This window comes from Malaclemys terrapin, chromosome 21, assembly GCF_027887155.1.
Source record: "Malaclemys terrapin pileata isolate rMalTer1 chromosome 21, rMalTer1.hap1, whole genome shotgun sequence".
Classification (NCBI taxonomy): domain Eukaryota; kingdom Metazoa; phylum Chordata; order Testudines; family Emydidae; genus Malaclemys; species Malaclemys terrapin.
The window spans coordinates 9,431,054-9,457,927 of NC_071525.1; the positions used below are offsets into that span (position 1 = coordinate 9,431,054).

The window sequence follows — 26,874 nt, forward strand, 5'->3', positions numbered from 1 at the left end:
GGGCGGGGCCGGGTTACCGCCCTGTTTCCGCCCTGCACGGTAATGGCGGCAGCAGCGGCGGTGCGGGGGGAGGGGGCGTTGGGCGAGTGCGCATGTGCAAATCTCCATGGAGAGAAAAGGGGGTGAGAGCGCAAGAGGGATAAAGGGAAAAAACAGGTAATGGGGCCGGGGGGGGGGAGGCGCTAAATGTTGCTGACGCAGTTCGGCCCCTGTGCCCGGCTGGTGGGGGGCGGCTGGCTGGGAGGTGCCCAGACTGGGGGTGGCCCTAGGCCGGGGGTGGACTTAGGTTGGGGGAGGGGCTGGCTTGGCTTTGCTCCCTCCCATCCTCGGGTCTCGGGGCGGTGCTGGCTGCACCTGGGACTGTGGTGAGCTGGGGACTCCTCAGGGCTGGGGGGTGCAGCCCCCTGTCACCTGGCTAGGGCATGTTGCCCCCTTTGCCCCAAGTGTGCTGTAGCCCCCCTGACTGCCCCCTTTTGTGAGAGGCCGTGGGGGCCCCCTTAGTTCTCTTCTGGATTATCGGGGTGGTCCCCTGTCCCCTCACTGCCGGGCGCTCTGCAAGCCCACTCCCTGCTCTGAAGAGCTCTGGGCATTGCAACAACAGATGCTGCGGTGATGAACAGGGTGTAAGACCCTGGATAGACTAGAAGCAAATGCGAGAAGCTGGGGCCGTACTAGTAAAACCAGTGTATCATCGCCAGCAATCGACATAGCTCACTGCCTTATTGTTACTGGCTTGGCCTCATCCCCCCTGGTCTCTGTCCCTTGGCTGGGTTTCTGCATGTGTTGGAGGGAAGATTTTATTGGGGAATCTGTCTGGTGCATGTCAGACAGCAAACCTCTTCTCTCCTCCCCTGCCAGGTGTGATTGGTCCATCCCCTCCTCTGAGTGCCCCTGTTTACACTAACCTGATGAACCTGAACCCTCCTTTCTCTGTAATCATCAGTCATTCATCAGCCACATCTTATCAGGAGCTGCTTAGCCGCCTGTTTCCTCCCCGCACAATAATAAAGGCTTTTGTTATCATCTCATATCGCACCACCACCCCTGCTGGGGGAATAGAACTGTTTGCGTTTCTGTGCTGAGTCTTTGTGGTGAGATGGTGCGTGTGCGTGCAGAGAATACACAGGGTGCTGCTTGCGCTGTCTTGCAGCCATGGCATTCAGGTTTGCACAGGGGTGATCTGTTATGATTGTGCTTGATTTATTGTTCCCTTTTATGTGGGCCTCACATACAGTTTACTTTTCTGTTCTAATGTTTAGATTGCTGCAAACACAAAACAGACAAAGCGCTTACAGCTGGTCTAAACACAAAGTAACACTGGTTTAACTAAAGGTGTGATTTTAAATTTGACGCAAAACCCTGTATAGATGCTCTTAAAGTGATTTAAACCTGGCTTATATTGGTTTAGCTTCCCTCAGGAAACAGCCAGGTGCAAGCTAAACCATGCAGCCAGTTTTAAAGTGATAGAAGTGTCCACGAAAGGATTTGCACTGTTCAACTGAAATTGGCCTCTAAACTGATGTGGGTTCCGTGTGTAAACAAGGCCTTATAATCTTTTGCAGAAGTTGCACTAGTTAAATCATTTTTAAATGAAGTTTGAGTAAAGCTAAACTGATGTAAATCCCTCATTTAATGCTTATAACCAATTTTAAACCAATATATCTGTGTAGCTTGTGCATGTAAACTTACTGACACAAGCTAAACAACATAAACCAGGTTTAAATCAAATTTAAAATGTCTATGCAGAGTTTTGCTCCAGTTTAACTAAATCATTTTTTTTTAAAAAAAAAACCCTTTAGTGCAATTTTGTTAGTAGACCAGGCAAATACGATGCACAGGGTTGACAGTTTCAGGCCATTTTGTGCAGTGATATTGTGGTGAAGGTATCAGCACTTGGAAGGCTTTGCACAGGAATTGGGTTTGAAGGTGGAGAGGTGAAGTGCTTTGCATGTATGACTGGTCTGAGCACAGGGAGTGGTATGGAAACTATGTGAAGCCAAAAAAAGAACAGGAGTACTTGTGGCACCTTAGAGACTAACAAATTTATTAGAGCATAAGCTTTCGTGGGCTACAGCCCACTTCTTTGGATGCATATAGAGTGAAACATATATTGAGGAGATATATATACACACATACTGAGAGCATGAACAGGTGGGAGTTGTCTTACCAACTCTGAGAGGCCAATTAAGTAAGAGAAAAAAACTTTTGAAGTGATAATCAAGATAGCCCAGTACAGACAGTTTGATAGGAAGTGTGAGAATACTTACAAGGGGAGATAGATTCAATGTTTGTAATGGCTCAGCCATTCCCAGTCCTTATTCAATCCTGAATTGATCGTATCTAGTTTGCATATCAATTCCAGCTCAGCAGTCTTTCCTTGGAGTCTGTTTTTGAAGTTTTTCTGTTGTAAGCCACCTGCAGGTCTGACATTAAATGGCCAGACAGGTTAAAGTGTTCTCCCACTGGTTTTTGAGTATTATGAGTCCTGATGTCAGATTTGTGTCCATTAGTTCTTTTGCGTAGAGACTGTCCGGTTTGGCCAATGTACATGGCAGAGGGGCATTGCTGGCACATGATGGCATATATCACATTGGTAGATGTGCAGGTGAACGAGCCCCTGATGGTATGGCTGATGTGATTAGGTCCTATGATGATGTCACTTGAATAGATATGTGGACAGAGTTGGCATCGGGCTTTGTTACAAGGATAGGTTCCTGGGTCAGTGGTTTTGTTCAGTGATGTGTGGTTGCTGGTGAGTATTTGCTTTAGGTTGGGGGGTTGTCTGTAAGCGAGGACAGGTCTGTCTCCAAGGTGACAAAGGGAGCAGGTGAGAGAAAATGCAGAGGCAGGGGAAGAGCAGAGATATAGCCAGTATCAGGCTCCGGTTAAGTGTTAAATGTGAGGATGTGGAACTTGACTCAGGTGAGAGAATCCAGTGAAGTAGGGGTAGGTGTTGACAGCAGCAGATTGCTGGTGGTGATTTTAGCAGTAGCTCTAGACTGGAGAGGTGTGTAATGCTTAACCGTTCTAGGCACACTCCTAAACTTGAGAGCTTTACAAACAAATCTCTCTATGGACTTTCCCCGAATCAACAAGATGCTCATTAAAATATCCTTGTACTAGCACCAGTGGAAAGTCTTCCAAATATCTAAGGCCCTGATCCTGCAATCTGCCCTGTGTGGGTGGACTCTTACAGTGGGCATTGTGGCTTCTCCTGGGTGTAAGGGGCCTGCTTGCAGTATCAGGGCCTAATCATGCGCTGCTTGTTGATACATTAAAAATAAATCAGTCTTGTGTGTTTGTGCAAGGTGCACAAAAGTGAGTGCCCCACTGGCTGTGCTGTTTTTATTTAGCAAGAGCATTCACAGACCTCTGCCGAGGAACTTTCTGCTGTTAGCACATAGATATTGTGGTAAGATTAGCTTCTGCATACATTTAAGTTGTTGCTCTTGAAACAAAATCAGCTGCTATGTTAAACTTGGCCCATCACTTAAAAAAAAAAAACCTCAAACAAGCCTGTGCCCAATAGAAATGCTTCAAGTGTTTTGAAAAAAGGTCTAGTGCAAACAGTTGTTCAAAGGTAAATAGACGTTCCCCTGCCCTGTTTGAAACCCAAGCCTTGCACTATCAAGAATGCGAAAGTGAAACTGGCATCCAGTGTCCAAGTGGGGAGAGATGATTGAAGGAAACAGAAGGTGAGGGGTCAGAAGTTTGAGTTTAAGATTTTTTTTCCACGTCTGAAGTGATTTTGGTGATAAACTCCTGTTTCTGTGTGATCCTTGAAGTTGACTCTGTAACTTCAACTTTATTTAAAAAATGTAAATAACAAAATACCCTTGGGAGGTAAAGATTATTTTTAAAATGTTGGGTTTTTTTTCGGCGGGAGAAAGGGAAGATGGAAAAGTGAATCTAAAAAAGATCACACCCATTGAGTTTTCACTCCTGTTACTCTGCAGAGCGAATACGGCTGTGAGAGTTGGATCTTCTGCAGATGATTGCGGAGTCTTTATTCGAGGGGTTAATCAATTGTTTGATAGATTGGTCTCTTCCTTAAACGATACTGTCTAGTTACCAAACCATTTATTAACCTCTAACTGCAAACTTCCTACTCATAACGCCTCAGCTTATTAAAATGTGGTGCTACAAACAATAAATAATAATGATACAGTGGGTATTTTAAAATCTGTATCTAGGGCTTGGCAAAGTCTGCTTGCTGGTGGTGAGTTGGCAGCTTTCCCTGGAGAGCAGGGTGGTGAGAGAGGCTAAGGCATCAACTTCTGTAGAATTCTCTAGCTCATGATTTTGTTATGTTTAATTTTTTGAATGATTTTGGTCCTGGCTGCAGAGGAAACTGTTCAAATGGGACCCTCAGCACTTGCGTTGGCCTGAGTTTGCAGATTGTCCTTGTTGCCGCTTGTAGCTTGCCCAAGCAGGATTGGAGCAAAATGAATGAGACTGGTCACTCTTCATGCAGCTGGGCAGAGCCCCGTGGTAGCCGCAGACAAGAGTTGTCACATCTGCCGCTTGGAAAAGTTATGCGTGGAAGTAGCACTAGAGCAGGCGCACAGGAAAGGGGGACTCAGAAGAGACGCTGGGTAGGGGTACTGTAGCAGAGACCGCCATCCTCTTGCAGGTAGGGCTAGAGCTACCTTCTGCTGCTGCTGCTGCTACCCCACGTAGTCATGGATCTTGGGGGCAGGAGGAGGGGAGAAGAGAGCACCTTCCTTCTGTTTCCTCTGGAAAGCTAAACTGCAAATATATCACACACTCTGGTCCTAGCTGGAGCTAGCATGAAAGCTGGTAGCACACTTAGTGTTTCATTTATACCGAGCTTTTCATTCATAAATCCCCAGGGGCTTTACAGCTGTGAGTGCAATCATCCCCGTTTTACAGATAGGAAAACTGAGGCCAGAGGATATTGTGAAGGCCAAGACTATAACAGGGTTAAAAAAAGAACTAGATAAGTTCATGGAGGATAGGTCCAGGATGGGCAGGGATGGTGTCCCTAGCCTCTGTTTGCCAGAAGCTGGGAATGGGCGATAGGGGATGGATCACTTGGTGATTACCTGTTCTGTTCATTCCCTCTGGGGCACCTGGCATTGGCCACTGTTGGAAGACAGGATACTGGGCTAGGTGGACCTTTGGTCTGACCATTCTTATGTAATAATTGGCCCAAGGTCACACAGCCAATGAATAGCAGAACTGGCACTTGAACGCTGGAGTCCTGACTTTGTCTGCTGCCCAGTCTGGGACCCAAGTACACTTCACATGGGGCTCTGCCTTTCTCTATGACGTCAACAGGTTTTGCCGTTAAGATGAATGGGGCAGTTCACCCCTCTTGGCTCTTATTCCAGGGTGTCTGCGGACTCTGGCAGGCACCACTTACGCTTTGGTCAGGTTTTCAATCTTCTCCTATGTCTGTGAGAGCTAGGAACATTCTCTGAACAAAGCTGGGCCTATAATGCCTAGCACGGAGTTCAGCCCCGCTCCCAGGCCTATCTATTGTCTGGTAGGTAGAAGTGTCGGACCCCTCCACAGGTATCTCCCATGGATCCTGCCAGTGCCACCCCTTCTCTTATGTTGGACTCTGGCCTAGTAGGTTTTCTCGGGCTAGTAGATGACTGGTACCTTTTTTTCAAGCCTTGTCTTTATTATGGGTGTAAGAGCTGGAAGGAATCCATGTTCAGCAGGAATCCATATACAGCAAGGATGTCTTGCAGCTAGAGATCTGGGAGGCTCCTTTCATCAGGGATCTCTGAGGCCTGGCCTACACGGGGGGAGGAGGGGGATCGATCTAAGATGCGTGGACTTCAGCTACGTTATTCTCATAGCTGAAGTTGCGTATCTTAGATCGACTTAGAATCACTTACAGTGTTCTCGCGGCGCGGGATCAACGGCTGCCACTCCCCCATCAACTTTGCTTCCGCCTCTCGCCGAGCTGGAGTTCAGCAGTTAACGGGAAAGCGATCGGGGATCGATTTATCGCGTGTAGTGTAGACGCGATAAAATCGATCCCGATAGATCGATCGCTACGCGCCGATCCGGCGGGTAGTGTAGACGTACCCTGAGAGTTCAAACAAAGTTCTGCATGCTGCCAACAGTCTCTTTTCTGGGTCTATCCCTTAAATTGTCGCAATAGCATTAGAGAAATAGGGGTTAACACTGCAGGAGCGTCCTCTTCTTCAGTAAAATGTCTATTTACAAAATATGCCCCAGCTTTTCACTTTAATGGTCATTTATTTCCTGTTCAGTGAGTTGGCTAAAGAAAAAAGCTTGTTGTCAGTTGCTGTCGTTAGCTTGCTCATACTTCCTTCTTCCAGCTGTGAAAGATCATTCCAAAATATCACCAGAGAGAGAGAGACCATAAAAATAGGACAAGCCAGTGGTTTTGTTAGATCCTTTCCTTAAAGGGATGCTGCCTTTTGCCTCTATCTGCAAACTGCTCACTGATAACACCTTAGATTATTAAAGTGGAACTTTTAAAATGCAGTATTACCTTTCCATTCCCTTTTGCTTGTAGTTAACTTACCCACCCAGCTTGGACAATGCATTTGAACTAGTCAGTTTAATTTCTAATTCTAGTTAACTGCATTTTCAAGGTTTGGCTTGCCAGCATCCCAGGGGCATATTGATATAGTGGGGTGAAATGTTTTCAGGGGATTAATATAAATGTTTCATGGAAACATTTCATGTCATTTAAGGTCATAAGGAACCACTAGGTCATCTACTCTGACCTCCTAGCAGTGTTGCCAACTCTTGATCGCCTCTCATGATATTTGGTGTTTTATCTTTAAGGCCAGCAAGATAAGGGTATCTCAACATTTAAAATGCTAAGGTAGCACAACTGCAGCACTTCAGTGCCCTCTACAATGACAAGAGGCATTCTCCCATCTCCCTAGGGGTAGGTCTACACTTACCTCCGGGTCCGGCAGTAAGCAATCGATCTTCTGGGATTGATCCCGGAAGTGCTCGCCGTCAACGCCGGTACTCCAGCTCGGCGAGAGGAGTATGTGGCATCGATGGCGGAGCCTGCCTGCCGCGTCTGGACCCGCGGTAAGTTCGAACTAAGGTACTTCGAATTCAGCTATGTTATTAACGTAGCTGAATTCGAAGTACCTTAGTTCGAAGTGGAGGGTTAGTGTGGACCAGGCCTAGTTAACCCACCTCTCCAAGAGGCGGTAGCTAGGTAAACAGAAGAATTCTTCCATCGACCTAGTGCACCATACACCAGTGGTTAGATCATCATAGTACAGATATGACTACACTACAAAGTTATGTCAACCTAATTTACATCAGCATTGAGCCACCACTGTTTTTAGATCACTTGTGTGTGTGCACACTTCACTTCTCGTGTCAGCAGTGTGTGTCCTAACCAGGAGCGCTTGTATTGAGTGGACTGTCAGTGTAGGGCATTGTGAAATGGCTCCTGAAAGCTAGTACCAGTCTATGTAAGCAATCCAATGTCTACACTGACACTGTGTTGGCACATCGACCGTGACTCTATGCTGCCTGGGGACGTGGTGTTACTAAATTGGCATAAAGAGGCATTTACATCAGCAGGAGCCACATTGAAGTGAAGCCACTTCCATAGCTAGGATGACGCAAGGCAGCTTATGTCGATCTAACCAGGGAGTGTAGACCAGGCCTACATCTTTCAGGGTCTGTGGATTTTTCAGACTCCTGAGAGACGTAGCTATGCCAAAGTAAATTCCCAATGTAGACCAGCCCAAAGTCATGTAAACACCCCAATAACCAGGCCAACATACAGTATTCATCAGTTATCACAGGGCAGCTCCAAATCCTTCACAGTACCTCAGTTTGGGGCAAAACTATGGCCTGTCTCTGTCCCCTGCCAGTTGAACAGTGTAAACCCAGAGTGAGCATCTACATCAGAGGTAGGCAACCTATGGCATGCATGGCACGCGAGCTGATTTTCAGCGGCACTCACACTGCCCGGGTCCTGGCCACCATACCGGGGGGCTCTGCATTTTAATTTAATTTTAAATGAAGCTTCTTAAACATTTTAAAAACCTTATTTACTGTACATACAATAGTTTAGTTATATATTATAGACTTATAGAAAGAGACCTTCTAAAAACCTTAAAATGTATTATTGGAACGCGAAACCTTAAATTAGAGTGAATAAATGAAGACTCGGCACCCCACTTCCGAAAGGTTGCCGACCCCTGATCTACATGCTGGGGTGAGCATTCCCATTGTAGTGATCTTATTTGAGATGTTTAGGGACATTTCTTTGTCTGTTTTTTTGTTACAACCCTGGAACTGGCATTTGCTGCTTGCAGTAAGGGCAGCAATAATATAAGGGGCCAAATTGATCCTTGTCTTCAAGACACTAAGCTGGCTCAGGGTGTTGGGATAAACTCTGACCTCGCAACAATAGGGACTAAACACGAAGTGGCAGGGTTTCACCTGGTACTTGGTTTTGAATTGATGTAGTTAACTGGTACAGAATTCTGGGTGGACGCTCTTTATTTGATTAGATTGATTTTTAGCTTGCATCGACCCCTTGCCCACTTAAGCTAAATCAATCTTTACCCTCTTAAGTCCTTTCCATCTAATGACTGTGTGACACATCCTCTATCTAAGGGACATATCTGGCCCCCATTACTCTAGTATCTGGGCACCTCACAATTTATCCTCCCAATCCCCCGGTGAGGCAGGGCAGGGCTATTATCCCTGTTGTACCAATGGGAAACTGAGGCAAAGATCAGCTAAGGGATTTTCCTAAGGTCACACAGCAAGTCTGTGGCAGAGCAGGGACTTAAACCCAGTTCTTCCACATCCTAGGCTGGTGCTCTAGCCACCAGTCAATCCTGCGCCTCTGCTGACGGAGATGCCGAGTCTCAGCCTGTTTTTTAGTGGAACTCATGTCCTCGTCGCAGACGTGGCCCCCTATTTGATGTTATCGGCCCCCTGTTGGCTATCTCAGCTGAAGGGCCAAGCAAAGAATGGGGTCATGGAGATGGCCGCTCTTTAATCAACTAGAGCAGGTTCTTCTAGGCTAGGGCCTTGGAGAGGAAGCTCGAACAACTGCCGTCCATGCTGTCACCTTCCTACAGCTAAACCAGAGGGGTTCGGTATCCAGAGAGTCAGTTCATCTCCCTTCCCCAGCACTGTCCACAAACTAGCTTCCCCCGCCCCCCATATTAAAATCCTCTCTCCAAGGCTGGGAACTCAACAGCCCTTACAACAAACCGTGAGACTCCGGACTCCGCCAGCTGGAGGGTAAAATCAATCATTTCCCTGCTTAGTGGCATGTTAATAGATGATTCATGTGCAGAGTACACTGAGCAGGGGTGATCCCTGTTATGCAACATGGAAGCAAGAAGCCTAAAATAAACAGCAGGCCAGGCAGCTGCCAACCAAAACACTTGACTAGGAGGAGAAGAGAAACAGAGCTCTAAAGAGACGGCTGGTGGGGTGGATGAGGAGCAGAGGGGACACTTGAGTTACTGCTCCAGTTTCTCTGTGGAGACAGGGAGCCTGCAGAGTTCAGAGCAGACTGTAAAAGGAGGCAGCATTCTCTAGTGCTCAGAGCAGGGCACTTGGGGCAAGTCTTCAGTTGGAAATAAGGTGTGTTCCTGACTTGCGGTAGCTTCCTAGTGAAGACAAGGCAGTTTGTAGCTTCTGTGTGTGTTAGCATGTCGAGGTGAAGGCTGTGGGGAGGCGAGGTGTATTTGTGTGTTCATCCAAACTGTATTCTCGCAGCTACATGCAGTGAGCTCTCCTTATGGTGTTCCTTCAGTTCACTTCAAGCCGAGATTTGGCTATCCCAGAATCAGTATGTGCTGAAACAAACTGGGCCTTTTATTCTGCTGCCTGATCCCCGGAGGGCCTCTACCCCAAGTGCAGTGGAAGCAGGTTCTGTCTAATTAAGAGTCGCATAAAAAGATAGCAGAGGGGGACATAAAGGGGACAAAGTTGTGTTGTTAATTTTAGTGGGGACTAAGGGCCACCCAAATCCCTGAGGCAGCTTTGGAAGCCTCTGCTGAGATTTGAAACAAGCTGAGGAGTCAGCGAGGTGGGGAGAGACAGATGCTGCAGAGGAGAAGGCACTCTCGCTCCTGGTGGCAGAGGAGGCCCGAGTCAGATCAGCAGTGGAGTGGCAGTGGAGAGACATGGTCCAGGAAGTGAGATGGAACAAGTCCAATGAGGGTGTTAAAAACAAGGAGGAGGATCCTGGATCGATTGGGGGGTTGGTGGTGGGTGTGAGAAGAGAAGGCAGCTGTAGCAGAGAGTGGAACCGCTGCTTTTGTGCGGTGCAGGGAGACAAAATTTTGTCTCTAAGGCACTTGAAGATCCTTGGTTGAACAGTGAGTGATGGGGATAAGATATAAGTAAGGCAGGTGATGGGGGGTTACCGCTAATAATCTGGGCACGGCCAGATTAGCTTTTTGTGGGCCCGGTGCCAAACATATTTGTGGGCCCCCATTGAGGAAATAGGGCCTGTGATGGAGGGCGGTCTGCAGAGCGAGGGGCCAGTTGGGGGCAATGAGGCACAGAGGGAGTGGCCCCACTCGGCCCAGCACAAGGGCACTGTTTACAAACCCAAACTGCTAGACGCACATTGGTCTGCCCAGCCCTGCGCTGCCAACATGCCCCTTCCAAGCTGTCCCTCTGCCCAGTGTCCTGCCCTTATGCCCAGGACCCCCTCACCCAGAGACTTCCCCCACAGATCCCTATGCCCAGCACCCACTGCCCAGGGACCCCTCCTGCTAACCTCCCTCCACAACTGCACAGCATCCTGGACACCATACCCCCTGCCCAGCTCCCCCACCCACAGATCTCCTACTGTCCAGCACCCCCTTCACAGTCCCACCCTCACAGCTATACAGCGCCCCATATTCCGGAGGGAATTCTCCATCAAATTCTGTGCATAATATTTTAAAATTCTGCAATTTTTTTTTTTTTACAATAAATAAATGGGGAAGCTCCAGCATGGCAGTGGGGAGCACAGGCCACTGAGGTGGGAGAACACCCTGCAGCCTCCCCCACCCTCCTGGGACAGGGACTTGGCAGTGAGGCTGAACCTGACCCTGACACAGCACAAGGGCCAGGCCTGCCACAAAAACACCCTGGGGCCCTGCCTCTTTTGTGCCAGGCTCACCACATGTGGGCAGGGAGACTCAGCCTGGCAGCGAGATCCAAATGCAGAGGGACTTAGTGTGAGGATATCCAGATGGGGGTAAGAGGGTTCGGGGGGGGAGGGGGGTCTGGGTGCAGGCAGCTCAGTGGGGGATCTGGATGCACAGGGAGGTGCCAGGTGCAGGGGCAATGGGAGTCTGCAGGGGGGACCAAGTGAAAGTGGTTGGAGCTCGGGGCGGGGGAGGGAGTCTGGGTGCAGGGGAGGTGGGGTTCATTTGGGTGGGGTCCAGGTGTAGGTGGTAGGGGCTCAGTGGGGAGGGTGTCTGGGGGGCTCATTGGGGTGGTACAGATGCAGGGGAGGTGGGGCTTGTCAGGGTGAGGGCTTGATGGGCCTGTTTAACAGGGGAGCCCCAGCTGCTGCCAAGGGGATCTGTATGCTAGGCCCCCACTTCCCCTATTGCCTTCTCTTCCCCATCCCATGCCCCTTCCCCACCGCTCCATCTCCTCCCCAGGCTTGGGGGGCAGGGGAGAACCATCCCCCAGCACGAGCCGGCAGAGCGTGCTGGGGCTGTGTCGCTCCACTTCCTGCCGCCCAGTGATTGCAGGGCAGGTCGATCCCGCACTCATGGGGCGGCGGGAAGTGGAGTGACCTGGCCCTAGCCCGCTCTGCTCCCCTGGCTCCCAACCTTGGGACTGGGGGGAAGGGGAGAACCGCCCCCCAGCACTCACCGGTGGCGCAGCTGGGAGCCGGCAGCGCAGAGGAGGCTGGGGCCGGGTTGCTCCTCCACTTACTGCCACCCGGGTGCCCGACCCCTGCTGCAGTCCTCAGCAGAAGGGCTGGAGTGGGGGCAGGGCAGGGGCGGAGCAGGGGTGGGAAAGAGGCGGGGAAGGGGTGGGAAGAGGCGGGGGCTTTGGGGAAGAGGCAGGGCGGGGCCTGAGGCAGCTTTCCTGGGGATCGGGCTGGCTGGGGCCCCTTCCGACTCTGGGCCCGGCACCACTGGCGCCATGGTAAACCCGGTACTGGATCTGGGCCCCCAAAGGTGTCTCCTTCGGGTGTAACAGGAACCTTGTTACTAGATAGCTCTAATTGCCTGTGGTGCTGCTCAGAGCACAGAACAGGGTCCTGTCTCTGGCAGGAAGAGCACTTTGGGTCTGGGATGGTGTGAGCAGGAAGGAGTCATGGCAGAGGGAAAGCTATCCTAAGCAATGGGGCAGAACAGAAGGTGCAAAACCAAGAAGAGGAGAAGGAGCAGGAGGAAATGGGTGGAGGTGTATGGAGGGTGAGAGGGTGCAGGGCCACCAACTGGAGAAGGGGGATGGCTGACACATTAAAAGTCATTAAATGGGATTCGAGGAGGCAGGAGGAGGAGATGGTTTTACCACGGAGCACTGGACATACATCATTTGGTATTGAGCTTCATACAAGATAAAAGTAGCGCATGGTAAAGGGGGTGAAAGCGTGTAAGTGATAGATCTCAACATGTACTTGTTAATGGGGAATTATCATCAGCTGAGGCTGGTTTCTAGTGGCACCCTGCAGGATTGGGTCTTAGCCCAGCCCAGCTTATTATTTTTGTCGACGCTCTAGAAGGAAATATAAAATCCTTGCTGGTAAAGTTTGCAGGTGGCATACACGTTGATGGAGTGGCAATTGATGACATGTCACGTACACAGAACCATGTGGATTGATTGGTAAACTGAGTGCAAATGGAAGATCCTACATCTAGGAACAAAGAACGCAGGTCACGCTTACCTACGTTTGGGGGCTGTGCTCTGGAAAGCAGAGGCACTGAAAAGGACCTGAGGACCCTGGTGGAAACCAAGGAACATGAGCTTCCACCATGATGCATGGCAACGAGAGCTAACGTGCTTCTTGGTTGTACGAGCAGGGGAACGTTGGGGAGGATTGGGCAGGTGGTGGTAACTTTGTCTATGGCATTAGTGTGACTATTTCAGGAATAGTGGGTTCTTTTAAAAGTGTGGAGACCAGACCTGGAGGTTGAAAATTGATGTGGGGTCGGAAATGAGTTACAAGAATGATCCAAGGCCTGGCAAACCTGCTTTTAGAGTGAGAGTTAAGCAGCTCCATCTATTCAGATGATCAAAGAGAAGGCTGAGTGGCTACTTGATTAGTCTCTCAGGGGATCCCAAACTGTGGGCTGTGACCCAAAGGATACCAGGGGGGTAGTGGTCAGACACTGAAAATCTACGGAGGGGTGGGTGTGCCAGACCCTCATGGTGTTGTGTGGTGCCCACAGCCGTACACATATCACTCGTGGTGGGTACCATTTAATTGGCCGGGCTTGGGGAGAGGCACCAATACCCTTGGGGAGGCTCAACGGGTAACTCCTCGAGGTCATGTTGGTGAGATCCCCTGGCAGGGGGGACCCATCCCAGTGTTCCTGCATGGGGCAGGAGAATCAGCACCATGTGACAGGGACAATGCACGGATCCCCTGTTCCTTCTCCCCCAGCAGCTACTGGTACTTGGCACTGTCTGGGCCAGGCAGGCGCCTCTGATACTGGGGCAGGCTGAGCAGCCGTCTGCGGCACGAGTATGCACCCTCCGCCCACCTCAGCACCGCCTGCACCTGGTATCGGTGCCTCTCCCTGAGCCTGGCCTGAGCTTTTCCCCCTGACCCCAACAAGTCCCTTTCCCTACTCTCCCAAACCCCCCAATGCCTCTTTCAGCCCAGCTAGCCACTCCAGCAGCCAACCCCCCTTAGGATCTCCCCCCTCCTGGGGTTAGGACTTAGCCTCCTTCCTGTCTCCCCCATCAGTGTATTATGAGAGAAACTTCTGGGAGGCACCCCTGGTAGGCTCACTGTCTACCCTTGGGCCCAGCCTGGAGATCTCATTGCCAGAGGTGGTCCCAAAGGGGGCTGTGGCATGAAAATGTTTGGGAACCACTGGTCTATATGTATCTACGCAGGGAGAAGAGATCTGAGAGTGGAAAGCTCTTGGATCAAACAAGCAAAGGCAGGTGCCAATGGCTGGAAGTTGAAGCTAGACCCATTCAGACTAGAAATAAGGTGCATGTTTTCACCAGTGAAGGGAAGTAGCCTTTGGAACAACGTCCCGGGGATGTGATGGGTTCTCCATCATCTGAAAGCGCTTGTCTACATTACCCGCAGGATTGATGGGCAGCGATCGATCCAGTGGGGGTCGATTTATCGTGTCTAGTCTAGATGCGATAAATCGACCGCCGAGCGCTCTCCTGTTGACTCCGGTACCGGAGGGAGAGGTGCAGGTGGAGTTGACGGGGGAGCAGCAGCAGTTGACTCACCGCAGTGAAGACACCGCGGTGAGTAGATCTAAGTGCGTCGACTTCAGCTATGTTATTCACATAGCTGAAGTTGCGTAACTTAGATCGATTTCCCCCTCTCCCTCCCCCCCCCCCCCATGTAGACCAGGCCAAAGTCAAGACTGGATGTCTTTCTAAGCAAAACCAAGATACCGGGCTGGGTGCAGGAAGTGCCGTGTGATGTTCTCTGGACGGAGTTATACAGGATGCCCGACAAGATGGTTGAGGAGAAGGAGATAAGAGTCTAAAACGGCGCTAGCTTGTGAGGCTGAGAGGTGGAAGGATTGTTCGATATCTCCACTCAGAGGAGGCAGCGAGAAGGCTAAGAAGGAAAGGCGATCAGTTCTGTGTGGGGCACCCAAGAGGAGAGATTGCTAGGCAGTTAGAGGCTCTTGACTGGAGGAGGAGTGTGGGGTGTCAGTCCTCAGCGTGTGGCTCCTGCCTTTGAGAATCTGTGTTCCTCCTTCCCTCAGGGTTTGGAAAACAAGGCTGTGAAGTGAGAGGCACGGGGAGACTCCGAGACCTGCCCTTCTGATGCATAACAGAGCAAAGAGATGAAGGGGTAAGTACCAGAGAGACAGATGCATCTTTAACCAATATGTGGTTGTCCAAATGTTACTCTGCCACTGACATGAAATAAGCGTTAGCAACTACAGAGCTGCGAACACGTGGTCTACAAATCCCTTCCCCTCTCAGTGGCTCAACTTTCACTCTGTTGACTCAGTTGATGAGCTCTCTCTGAGGGTATGTCTGCATTGCAATCCGGACAGCACATGTAGACATACCTGAGTTAGCTTGAATCGAGCAAACTGGCTACAGATAACAATGTAGCCACTAGCCGCCCAGCTCCAGTGCTGTTTTTAGCGAGCTAGCGTGGTTATGCCTACACATGCTGCAGTCACGCCTCCTGATTGCAGTGTAGACATACCCAAGAAAGTCTTCTGGGTAGACGAGACCTGAATTTTTGATGTAAAAACACAAGCAGTAAAAAAAAGTAACTTTCACTGTAGTCAACCCAGATGTGGAACAGAAAAGATGGTCATTGACTTCTTCCCCAAGTCGATTCCCCCTCTGGCTAATCGTGTTCCACTTGGGGCTCCACTTTTCAAAGCACCTGTGATACTGACCCCATGTCACCAGCCACCGCTGCGGGAGCCTTGTGCTTCTTGTTGTGTTCTGGCCTCACTGGTGGCTTGTTCCCTTTGCAGACAGCAGAAAGCGGCTGAGACTGAAGAGGGCACTGTGCAGATCCAGGAAGGTGAGGGGCGACCTCCATTCCCAGCCTTGGGAGACCTTCCCCATGGCATTCTGCAGCCAAAGCTCTGCCTAGGAAAATGCCACGATTCGGCACTGTTGTTCTCACTGCCGAGGCCCAGGGTGGGGTTCCCAGGGAACTGGCGGTGCTGTGTCACCATTTCCAATGCAACCCGCGTTGGAGGTGCCAGGATCTCTCTGCCATCTGACGGCTGTCTGGCGGGCTTTGTGAATTGATTTCAGATGGCTGGGGAGGGGAGGTTGCAGGTCCTGGTGGAATTGGGTTCCAGCTGTGATAGCATCAGTCCCCTAGGAGTGCCAGCTTGGTCTGTGACAGAGATCAGTACCAGCTGCTTCAGATGTAAGAACCAGGCTGTAGCAGAGGTGGGATAATCTGCCCCCCACATTACGTCTCTGTTAGAGACTGGCTTAAGTCCTGAAGCATGAGGTTTAATATCCTTCCAGAATTGTTAGCAGGAATGCTGCTCACTCTTGATCTCCAGAGAAACGGATGGTCCTGCTTGTATCTTGCTCAGCTGTTGGTCTCAGCAGCTCAGGACCTGTCATAGAAGCTGGGAACTGGCTGGCCAGGACAGGGCATTGGGGGTGGGGGCTGGGGAACCTTCCGTGGCTGCTGCCTGATGATTTCTTCCCTGTCATGTGCGCCCCTGTTTTCTTTCCTGAAGGTGCAGTGGCGACAGGCGAAGATCCCACCAGCGTTGCCATTGCCAGCATCCAGTCGGCGGCCACTTTCTCCGACCCCAACATCAAGTATGTCTTTCGCACAGAGAATGGCGGGACTCAGGTACGCCTGCACGGCCTCCCTGCAGCAGCAGCTGTCTGCAGTCTCTTTATCTCCTGGGGGGAGACACCCTCAGGCTGGGTGGGGGTGACTCTTCCTAGACCTGGCAACGCCCTGCCGGAGGGGTGCAGGATGAAGAAATGAAACACAACCCCTGTGATCCGCGTGTTTACTCCTTGGCCGTATGCTGGTATATGCCAGCCAGTGCGGAAGGCTTGCAGCTCTGTGAGCAAACCCAAGTGCACAAGAACCTAGTGTCCAGTCCAGCTAGGCCAGGCCCCTCGTTTGCATCTGTGCTGGGCCAGATTGCTGCGCCTCTAGGAGGGACGGTGCACCAAGTGGGGGGAATTGGGTCTCCTGATTCTGGGATGTCTGAGGCGCCTGGATAACCACCAGTGCAGTTGGGGGTGGGACGAGAGGACCAGGCGACAGACGCATGGGCATGGGAAAAGGAGGAGCAGTGAGGGCTACAATGCAGAGCTCCAGAAAAGCTAAATGTCCATGGTCTGGTGCTCTGTGCTGAGCCTCTGCCGTTCCTCTGGGCGTTGTCAGGAGCTGGGAGCACTCCCCACTTCTGCATGAAAGGCAGATAAAAGAGCATGATACACCCTGCCATGTCGCGCATTGCCCCGGGTGTTAGGGGCGGGGAGGAGCTCTGCATGGCCATGAATGGGAGGGCAGGTGTGTGTGATACAGTCTCCCTGGCCAGACCTGGTTGGCACTGTAAGGAAGTCTGAGGCCCTGCCTGAGGTCACTAGGGAGTCTGGCTGCAGTCTACAGGCACCCACTACGGGGCTAGGGCGACCTGGGTAATGATCTGTGCAAACGAGGTGACCACCAACTGGTTCATGGACAGGCATAGAAACAAACCCCGTCCCAAGCTGAGACTGGGGACAGCTGCCCACGCTGGGTTAGTGGCATCTAGGCTTCTCCCCCCACCTGCGACGCTGGGCACTTACTTTGATGAAAGCACAGAGAACCATTGGGCCGTGAGCAGCCTTGCGTGGCACTGGAGTTGCTGGGTCAAGCACCGGGGTAGACTGATGGCCAGATTGGCATTGGGCATGGAGTGTATTGGCAGGGACTCGGGCTGGGTAGCAGTGGGATCGAGTAGAGACCGTCCCTATGGGCAGGGGGTGTATTCTGGTTAAGTGCTGTAATGCCACTGCAGGGCGCTGGGGCTTTGGCCCTCGGCCCCAGCCTGCCGTCCTTGCTCTCCGTTCCCATTGCCTTACGGAGGGACACGAGACCCCGGGGCAGGAGGGTTTGTGAGGCCAGCGGACGGGTTCCACAGTAGGTGGCTGCTCGCGTGTTCGTAGCGAAGCCTCATGCACACGTTAGAGATCAGCCAGGGTGACCGGGGCGCTTTCGGGCAGGTGTGCGCGCACATGTGCCAATCAGGGCTTTCCCTTCGCCCTGCTCCCTTGTCCGTCTCGCTGCAGGGCGGAGTGGAGATGGGGGGGTCCTAGGGCTGCCTTTTTTCCATCCCGGAGAATGAGACCCAGGGCATGAACAGCCTCTTGGCTTTCTCCCCTAGGTGATGTATAGGGTGATACAGGTGGCGGAGGGGCAGCTGGATGGGCAGACGGAGGGCACCGGCGCCATCAGCGGCTATCCTGCAGCACAGTCCATGACCCAGGTGAGTGGCGCTGAGAAGGAGCCGCTGTGGTGACAGGAGGAGGTGGCGTTGCAGGTGTCTGGCAGGCTGGGGAGGTGCCAATGCACCGAGTCCTGTACTGCAGCTCACTCAGGGCTCATCACGTCTATCCAAGGCCTTGGTAACGCCCCGTTCAGGCCAGAGCTCCTGGTAGTAGATGGCTAACCAGTGTTGGGGGCTGGGATGGTTTGGGGGTAGGGCATGGGACGTGGAGCCTTTCACGCCTCAGCTCCCAGCTCCAGTCTGGCCCAGGTCATGTTACCCCAAGTCATTCTCCTGGGGGTGGTCACGATCCCGTTTGTGGCTCTCAGCCCAGTTCTTTGTGGCACCGATTGGGCCATGCAGGCCAAACTCTCCCTTCCAGCAGGAATCCCTCCAGGGCAGGAGGAGCCCTTGGGGGCCGGACACCGGCCCTGGCCGTTCTGTGAGCGCATAGATGACTGCGGTCCACAGGGCTGTCCCTCCACTGAGCTGTGCAAAACGGGATCTGGGGGAGGGGTCACTCTGCATCAGAGGTGCCCAATGGTTTGTTCCTGAATTTCCCTCTTTGGAAATTCACGTCCCTTGTGCACCACCCCCACAGCCGCCCGCTCCTGCAGCGGTCTGGGGGGTCTCAGCTGCCAGGACCCAGTTTCCTGCCCATCTCGTTCCCCCACTGTGCAGGAGAAGCGGATGGGGTCGTGCTGAAGGGCTGGGCTCAGGAGGGGAAGTTGAGGGCTGCACCCAGTGGGAACTGCTCCCCCCTGGACCTCAGCCCTTCAGCACGACCCTGTTCACGTCCCCTGTCTGGGGGTTGGGAGCAGGGAAGCTCTTGGACTGGGGGGAGAGGCTGTGTCATCCGGGGCAGCACATGGGGCTCTGTGTCCTGCGGCCACAGTGGAGGAGGGATGGGGGAGCTCTGTCGGCAGGGGCAGCACGCAGGGCTCTGTGCCTGGTGCTGTGCTGAAGGGCTGGGGTCGGGAGGAGGTTGTGTCTGGCTCGGGGGTCAGTACTCCTGGGGTGCAGCCTTCTGCTGCCCACTCAGAGTCCCCACCGGCCTCCCTGACAGAGGAAGGGAACTGCCTGTTGGGGGCTGTGGGAGTGTGGGAGTGAGGCAGGCAGGGAGCCTGACCCGACAGCTGAGACCACCCACACAGAGCCAAGCCTGCTTCCCCTGCCAGCCAACGCCCCCTCCATACACCAGCCCTGCAGTGTGGCCCCATTGGGTCCTGCGCCTCCCTGATAACCCCGTCCTGCCCCTGGGGACCCACTCCCTACAGTTTGGGACCCTCTGCTCTAGATCTTGCTTTCCTTTGCCCCTCTCTGCTCCAGGCTGTTATCCAGGGTGCATTTACCAGCGAAGATGCTGTTGAAACAGAAGCCACAGCCACGGAGACCCACTACACGTACTTCCCCACAACAGCCGTGGCAGACACCAGCACCTCCGCCGGTGCGGGGACCACGGCCACCGCGGTGGTGACCACCCAGAACTCAGAGGCCCTCCTGGGGCAGGCCACACCCACTGGTACAGGTTGGATGACTTGGGGGCTGGAACACCCAGCCTGCGTTCTCGGGGCCTGTCTCCTGTGACTTGTGCAGCCTGCTGCCACGTGGGTTAGCTGTGGAGTCCTCGATGCTGGCGGTGCAGCCTTCTGCTGCTACCACGCCGATGGGCTTCCCTGGCGTGCCTTGCAGGGCTGCCCAGCCTGGAGGCTGCCTTGGAGAGCAGGGGCCTCCTCCTGTTTACACCAGCACAGAGCACATCAGAGCGGGGTCGCTCTGCGCCAGTGGGGTTTCGCTTGCTTTGTGCTGGGAGGTTGATTCTAAACTGGTCAGTTTGCCTTTTGCTGCTTCTCGGTTTCACTCTCTGCTTCTCCCCAAAGCTGTTCCTAGCAATGGGGAGGTTTACATTCAGAGAAGACACCTCAACGCTGATTTGATTTGGCTCCGTTCGTCCCCTCTTGTTCCTAGACCTAAATCCTGCCCCTTACAAATCCGTAGTCTCAGAGGTACTGAGGATTGCTGCCTCCCACTGACTTCTGGGAGTTGTGGCTGCTTGGTACCTCCCAAAACCAGGCCACAAATTGAGCGTCACCTAAACAAACCCTGTTTGTTGCATCCAGAGCAGCTGCTGCAGATGCATTTCCCTCCTGTGTCCAGATACGTTGGCAGCGCATGAAGCCAGTGCGGTCACCCCAGAGATGGGTCAGCGGTGCTCCCTCGCCCCACGCGTACGGCTTTCTCGCTTACCTTGTGGGAACGTTCCCCTTGTGATCCCGTCTCTTGTGTTTCCAATTGTTCAGGGCAGTTCTTCGTGATGATGTCACCCCAGGAAGTTCTGCAGGGCGGAGCTCAGAGATCTATCGCGCCCAGGAATCACCCCTACTCTCCGTGAGTGTTTGTCCAGCCCCATGCGCGGCTTCTAACCCTGCTTTCCTCCTCCTTCCCTAGTAGCCTTCTTTCTTATGTCTCCCACTTGTGGGGAGAGTTGGGAGTCTTTGTTCTGATCCACAGTTATGGGGAGCAGCTGTGGGGCTGGGAGTCGGGATTTCCCAGTTCTGTTCCTGGCTGTCCCACTGGCTTGCTGGCTCAGTTTCCCTCCCTGTAAAACAGGGCTGATGTTGCCTGTACCCTGAGTGAAGCGCTTTGAGATGTGCCATGGGGCTCGTTGTTTAGTGCGGAGTGTCTGCGTTACACTGTCTGGTGGGGTTATTTGCTTTTCAGGAAGTCCGAAGCTCCTCGGACGACCCGGGATGAGAAACGCCGAGCACAACACAATGAAGGTAGGGGCAGGGGCCCTGGGCGGTGGGGAGGCTTGAGGCTTGGGGCGGGGAGAAGCAAGAGCGTCCTCCATTGACAGTAGCTTTAGACCGAGGGGAATCTTGCCTTCAGAGGTAGATGTAGGGAGCAGTTTCCCTTGGTTAACTCTTGATCTGTTCCCACCCAGATGGCAAAGCTCTGTTAAGATGGAAAGCACATATCAGTGGGAGCGCTGTAGTTATCAGCCCAGGAAATCCGTGGCTAAGAAGCTTAAACTTAAAACCAACTCAGTCCTTTGAAAGTCTGGAAGTGCACAGGTAGGGCACCCAAACAGGCCTTAACTCTGCCTCCAGCCATCCCTTCGTAGTTCCGCTCCTAGCTAGGGCTGACCCTGAAAACCCCGTATGTTCCCCACCTCTGCAGGCTCCCTGTAAGATGGTACTTTGGGAGCAAGGGTTTGAAGACGCTCAGGCTACAGCTGTAGGCATCTTAAATTTGGCCACGCTTCTGTCCTCGTCCCATCCCTAGCATCGTTCGGCATAAGGCCTTTCGGAGGACGTCTGGATGAGCTGCTGCCCTTGTGGGTAATAAGAAGGCTCTTTGCTGTCGCACTGGCTTCCCTTCCCAGGGCAGGGCCTTCCTGCCCCGAGGTGGGCCCAGGGGGCTCGAATGTGCACGTGCCCAGCTCTCAGTGTAACCGGCAGCACAGGGCATTCTAGTGAAGAGCAGGGGCTGGGGACCTTCAGGCCTCATCAGCCTCTCCCGCGGCTCTCCGCGCACAGTGTAAGGCTGTACGAAGGGCAGAGCTTGCGATCCCAGTAAAGGACTCGAATGTCTGCGTTCAGGGAAGTGGCATGTTCTAGACCAGTGGTTCTCAACCTGCGGCCAATCAGCACACAGCTGCGGCCCATGTGACATCCTCAGGGCCACCCAGATAGTATTGGATGCAGCCCACATAACAAATTGTGGACCGCATATGGTAAATGGGTTGAGAACCACTCTTCTAGACAGATATGGTGCCTCAGGTTCCTCCCCCAGGCTTAGGGGGCAGAGTTAAGGTGATTTGGGTGCCTGGCCTGTGCGTTGCCCGTTTGTCAAAGGGTTGGGTCCTTAAGCTTAACCTCAGCTCCGGGTTTCCAATGACAGTGTTCTCCCAGCACGACAAAGCGGCTGTGCCTGCCCCTTAGACAGGGGGCTTTGTTCCCACTGCACCAGACATGGAAGCATCCTGGCAGGGGAAAGGATTAATCACTCCTGCCCCACCCATTGGGCTCTTTGTCCTAATGAGCCTAATTAGAGTGTCACCCCAACGAGCCTGGGGTCCCATCTCCAGCCTGCATCCTACCTTCTCCACCCTTCCCCTCTGCAATCCAACCCGCGCCAGATCCTCTTCTCTGCCATACTCCCATTCCCGTTTTCTCTCTCCTCCCAGGATCCTGCCTTCAGCCATGGCCAGGGTGGGTGTAGAGACATCTGTCAAGGAGGGTGGTGTTCAGCTCTCAGGGCACAGCTCTCTCTAGGGAAACCTGGGCTGAGGTGAGGGTAGCTGTCTGCAGTCCCAGAGGCCGTGGGGCTGGGGTTGCTGTAAGCTTGGGAACCTTCCTGAAATTCCATCCCCTCTTTCCCTACCCCAGTGGAGCGCCGCCGCAGGGACAAGATCAATAACTGGATTGTGCAGCTCTCCAAGATCATCCCAGACTGCTCCATGGAGAACACCAAGTCAGGGCAGGTAAGCTAGCCCCCCTGGAAGAACTGGTCACGGTCCAGAGTCCGGCGTAAGGGGGCCAAACTGCATTGGCTGCATTTCCCTACGCCAGTGTCGAATTCAGCCCCTCTCAATTAGAACCAGGTGGGAACTGCTGGTGCCAGGGCCGTCAACTGCCCTGTTCATCCCTTAGGGATGTCAACACTGAACCCTAATGATATCAGCTGTAAAGATCACGGTCACTGTTTCACTGCTGTCAGCAGAAACCCCTCCAACTCCCTCCCCCTTCCCCAGGCTGCCTCTGCTGGGCTGACAGGGAGGGGGTTGCCCCCACCCCAATCCCTCCAGCTCCCTCCCCCAGTGGCCAGGCTGGCCCTGATGGGCTGTCAGAGAGGGGATCACTTCCCCCGACTCCTCCAGCTCCCTCCCCCGTGGCCAGGCTGGCCCTGGTGGGCTGTCAGAAAGGGGATCACTTCCCCCGACTCCTCCAGCTCCCTCCCCCGTGGCCAGGCTGGCCCTGGTGGGCTGTCAGAAAGGGGATCACTTCCCCCGACTCCTCCAGCTCCCTCCCCCGTGGCCAGGCTGGCCCTGGTGGGCTGTCAGAAAGGGGATCGCTTCCCCCGACTCCTCCAGCTCCCTCCCCCGTGGCCAGGCTGGCCCTGGTGGGCTGTCAGAAAGGGGATCGCTTCCCCCGACTCCTCCAGCTCCCTCCCCCGTGGCCAGGCTGGCCCTGGTGGGCTGTCAGAAAGGGGATCGCTTCCCCCGACTCCTCCAGCTCCCTCCCCCGTGGCCAGGCTGGCCCTGGTGGGCTGTCAGAAAGGGGATCGCTTCCCCCGACTCCTCCAGCTCCCTCCCCCGTGGCCAGGCTGGCCCTGGTGGGCTGTCAGAAAGGGGATCACTTCCCCCGACTCCTCCAGCTCCCTCCCCCGTGGCCAGGCTGGCCCTGGTGGGCTGTCAGAAAGGGGATCGCTTCCCCCGACTCCTCCAGCTCCCTCCCCCGTGGCCAGGCTGGCCCTGGTGGGCTGTCAGAAAGGGGATCGCTTCCCCCGACTCCTCCAGCTCCCTCCCCCGTGGCCAGGCTGGCCCTGGTGGGCTGTCAGAAAGGGGATCGCTTCCCCCGACTCCTCCAGCTCCCTCCCCCGTGGCCAGGCTGGCTGTGCAGCATTAGCAAGAGGGTAAAAAGCAGCAACTGACTCTTGGCCCTGAAGTCGGCAGACGCGTTTCCTTGCCCAGGGCCACAGCGTCTCTGCCTCACTCTCCCTGGCTGCACCAGGGCAGGAAGCTCCATGCCCAGCGGTGTTTGCTGACGGCTGGGCAGCGCTTTGCAGAGGGCGATGTTCGTGCTGGGCGAAAGGGCGAGCGGGAGAGAGCCGCCCAGCTGAAGAGCGAGGAGAATTGCTCTAAGCTCCAGGTGGCTCTGGAGTGACGGAGGGAGGAGGATTCTGGGTCCTAGTGTATGGAAGTAACTCCCCTCCCCCCCGCAGTGCTGGGCTCTGGGCTACCTGGCAAGACTATTTCGTGTCCCTCCCACAGCATCACCCCACCCCCACCGCGCCTCGTTCCCAGGTGGTGGTTTGTGCGCTCAAGGCACTAGTTTAAGTGCTCACGAAGTGCGCCGAAGCCAGTGCGTAGCTCTGCACTCAGCGCCTCCCCCTGTAGGGACGGGCCCTTGCCCCTTGTGTGCGACACACTTTGCACTGGTGTAAGTGGCTGCACAAGGGACCAGGTGACAGGGAATCTGGATCAATGAATCCAGCCCGGCCTATGCACCCGCTGCAGCAGATTAACTAAGGGCTGGGAAGCTAACTGACCTCAACAGGTGCAGATCCCTGCCTGGACCCAGGATTCATTCCAGCCTGGCTCACGTCTGTCTGGTGTCACTTGATTCCTAACAGCACTAGCTTGCTCGGGGTGGGGGTTAAATCATATTCATTGCATCCACATGGGGCTGCGTTGCTCTGATGAAACCAATTTACAACCTAACTGGGGGCAAATGTTTCTGTGCAGCCCCGTCCCCTGCCAGCCCACAGCCTAGCATGGCCATGGTCATGCTTGAGTGCAGCCCCCTTCCTGCGTGCTCAGGACTTGTGGAGACGTCTGTTCCCAAGTTCGGGCCGAAGCAAATCCCTGGCTGGGGTGATTGTCACTGAGAGCTGGGCTCCTGGCCACTGGGGCTGGCAAGGGGCAGATGCAGCGAGGAGCTGTCTGAGGCCGTGTGTGCACCCAGACTTGTGCCGCTTTAGCTCCAGTGTGAATACTTATTTCAGTTTAGTTTAAACCCGTTGCTGATTGGGAACGGGAGCCTCCACACAGGGCCTTGCCCTGGTGAAAGGGGTAAGGAAACCTCAGCTTAGCAGGGGCCGAGGCTGATGGTTCCCAGCCAGCCCCAGTGGCGATGTCCTGCTGCTCTGGCCCCCGTCCCTTCCCAGCCGTGTCTCTGTTCTGCAGAGTAAGGGAGGGATCCTCTCCAAAGCCTGTGACTACATCCAGGAGCTGCGGCAGAGCAACCACCGCCTTTCCGAGGAGCTGCAGGGCCTCGACCAGCTGCAGATGGACAATGACGTCTTGCGGCAGCAGGTGAGTATGGGGTGCTGCTGGGGGCCAGCTGGCCCTGGGGCCTGGGCAGCCATCCCCGTTCGGCCACCAGAGTCAATCCAGCCCAGCTGGAGGGGGGCTGGGAGCAGCGGCCACCTGTCTGGTGTGCCATGGCTAGGGGTCGGGTGACTCTGTTCTGATTCTGCTGCTCATTGGCCTCCTTGCCTGGCAGCTACCAGGACTTGAATGGGCCCCAGGGACTGGGCTCCGCCTTCAGCCCAGCGTCAGGCAGAGCCTATCCTGCCGCTGGGCAGAGGAAGGGGCTGTGCCAGGCTAGCCAGCCCAGCACTGTTCCTGTACCCCGTGTGCCCAGGACAGCTGAAGGGGATGGGTTGGGGAAGGAGCTTCTAGCCAAGAAGGAGGCAGCACCCACCTCTGGCTAGGGCAGGGCCGGGGCAGGTCCCCAGCCTGACGCCCTCTCCCCCTTCCAGGTGGAAGATCTCAAGAACAAGAACCTGATTCTGCGGGCGCAGCTGCGTCAGCACGGGGTGGAGATCATCATCAAGAACGACACCCACTGACTGGCGAGGGGCGTGGGGGGAGCGGCTGAACCCCCGGCCTCGGGGTCTGCCAAGGCACAAGGCGAGGAGGGACCCCCCCAGTCACGACTGCCCGCAGGAGACCGTTCTCGCCTGCCGATGCTCCTGAACTGCAGCGCCTCGCTCTTGCTGTACAGACCCGAAAGCAGCAGCGTCGGCGTCCTGGGGCTGAACCCAGCGCTCGGGCCTCCCCTCAGAGCTCCCCCGAGCCTGACCCAGAGCCTCCGCCTGCCCTGCCTCCCCCTAGAGCTCCCATCCAGCCTGGGCCAGAGACTCGGCCTGCTGCCCCCCTCCCCGGCGGAGCTGGTTTGAATAAAGAAGCTGACGCTGTCTCTTTAAAAAGTATTTTTATTGCTGTGGTGGAACGAACTGGTGTTCTGCTCCCGGCGTGGCCCCTGCTTGTGGGCAGCCAGGCAGGGCGCGCGCGTGGGCCTCTGTGCCCAGTCACGATGCCACGCATGCTTGTGTTCGCCCACAGCTACGTCTCCCTTGGTAGCTCTCCCGCGCATGTGCACACAATCTCAGGCCTGCACAGTAGCACGTCCACCCATCAGCCCCACGCACCCGCCCACGCGTATCCTCTCTCCCGCGTGCTGTCACGTCCTCGTCACCACCGGCTGAGCAGACAGACACACTCTGTCCCATTTCACCCCTTGCCTTGACACTTTCCTCTCCCCAGCCCGGCTCATCTCCCCCCCCTGCTCCTACAGGGAGCCGGTCACTTCTCCCGGAGCCGGCTCCGGCACCCGCCCCCACCCATGTGCTGCCTTGAGCCGTTCCTCCCTGGTGTCCTCACCACCCCCAGCCTGGGCTGTTCGAGCATGTGCCAGGGAGGGCAGCTACCAGCATTGGGGAAACACTGCTGTTCCCCGGGTGTGCCTGGAGTGCGTTAGCCTGTCTCCGGCTGGCCTTCCCTGCAGGTGCTGTCAGCTGAGCCACTGATCCTTTCGCTGTGGGGGAGGCGGATGACGTTGTACCGGGGGCAGCCCCTGCCCCCCCCCCCCCAATCCCCTCCCATGGCTGGCACTGCCTGGTTCTGCTGGTCTCTGACTCTTTTTAATTCTCTGAATTTAAAAAGCAGAATAAATAAAAATAGTGATTTGTTTTTCCATGTGGTGCTGCTTTTATTTCACTGGCAGGGACCCCCCAATCCAGCTCTGGAAGGGGTGGGCGG

The 26,874-nt window shown here is 54.3% G+C and overlaps 1 protein-coding gene across 6 annotated transcripts; it reads left to right on the plus strand.

Annotated features, from left to right (window-relative positions):
- Positions 1-26,809, plus strand: USF1 (upstream transcription factor 1). 6 transcript variants are annotated; one of them, XM_054010648.1, is made up of 11 exons: positions 1-39; positions 14,883-14,971; positions 15,618-15,667; positions 16,350-16,468; positions 18,003-18,104; positions 19,434-19,632; positions 20,405-20,492; positions 20,826-20,884; positions 22,496-22,590; positions 25,015-25,143; positions 25,593-26,809. In XM_054010648.1, the coding sequence occupies exons 2-11, from the start codon at positions 14,964-14,966 to the stop codon at positions 25,680-25,682; spliced, it is 939 nt and encodes a 312-aa protein (XP_053866623.1). In that variant the 5' UTR covers positions 1-39; positions 14,883-14,963; the 3' UTR covers positions 25,683-26,809. The 6 variants fall into 6 exon arrangements, with proteins under 6 accessions (XP_053866623.1, XP_053866621.1, XP_053866624.1 ...); XM_054010646.1 differs by lacking the exon at positions 1-39 and adding an exon at positions 52-156; XM_054010649.1 differs by lacking the exon at positions 1-39 and adding an exon at positions 52-156 and having other exon boundaries at positions 19,434-19,626.
- Positions 26,810-26,874: the final 65 nt, after the last annotated feature.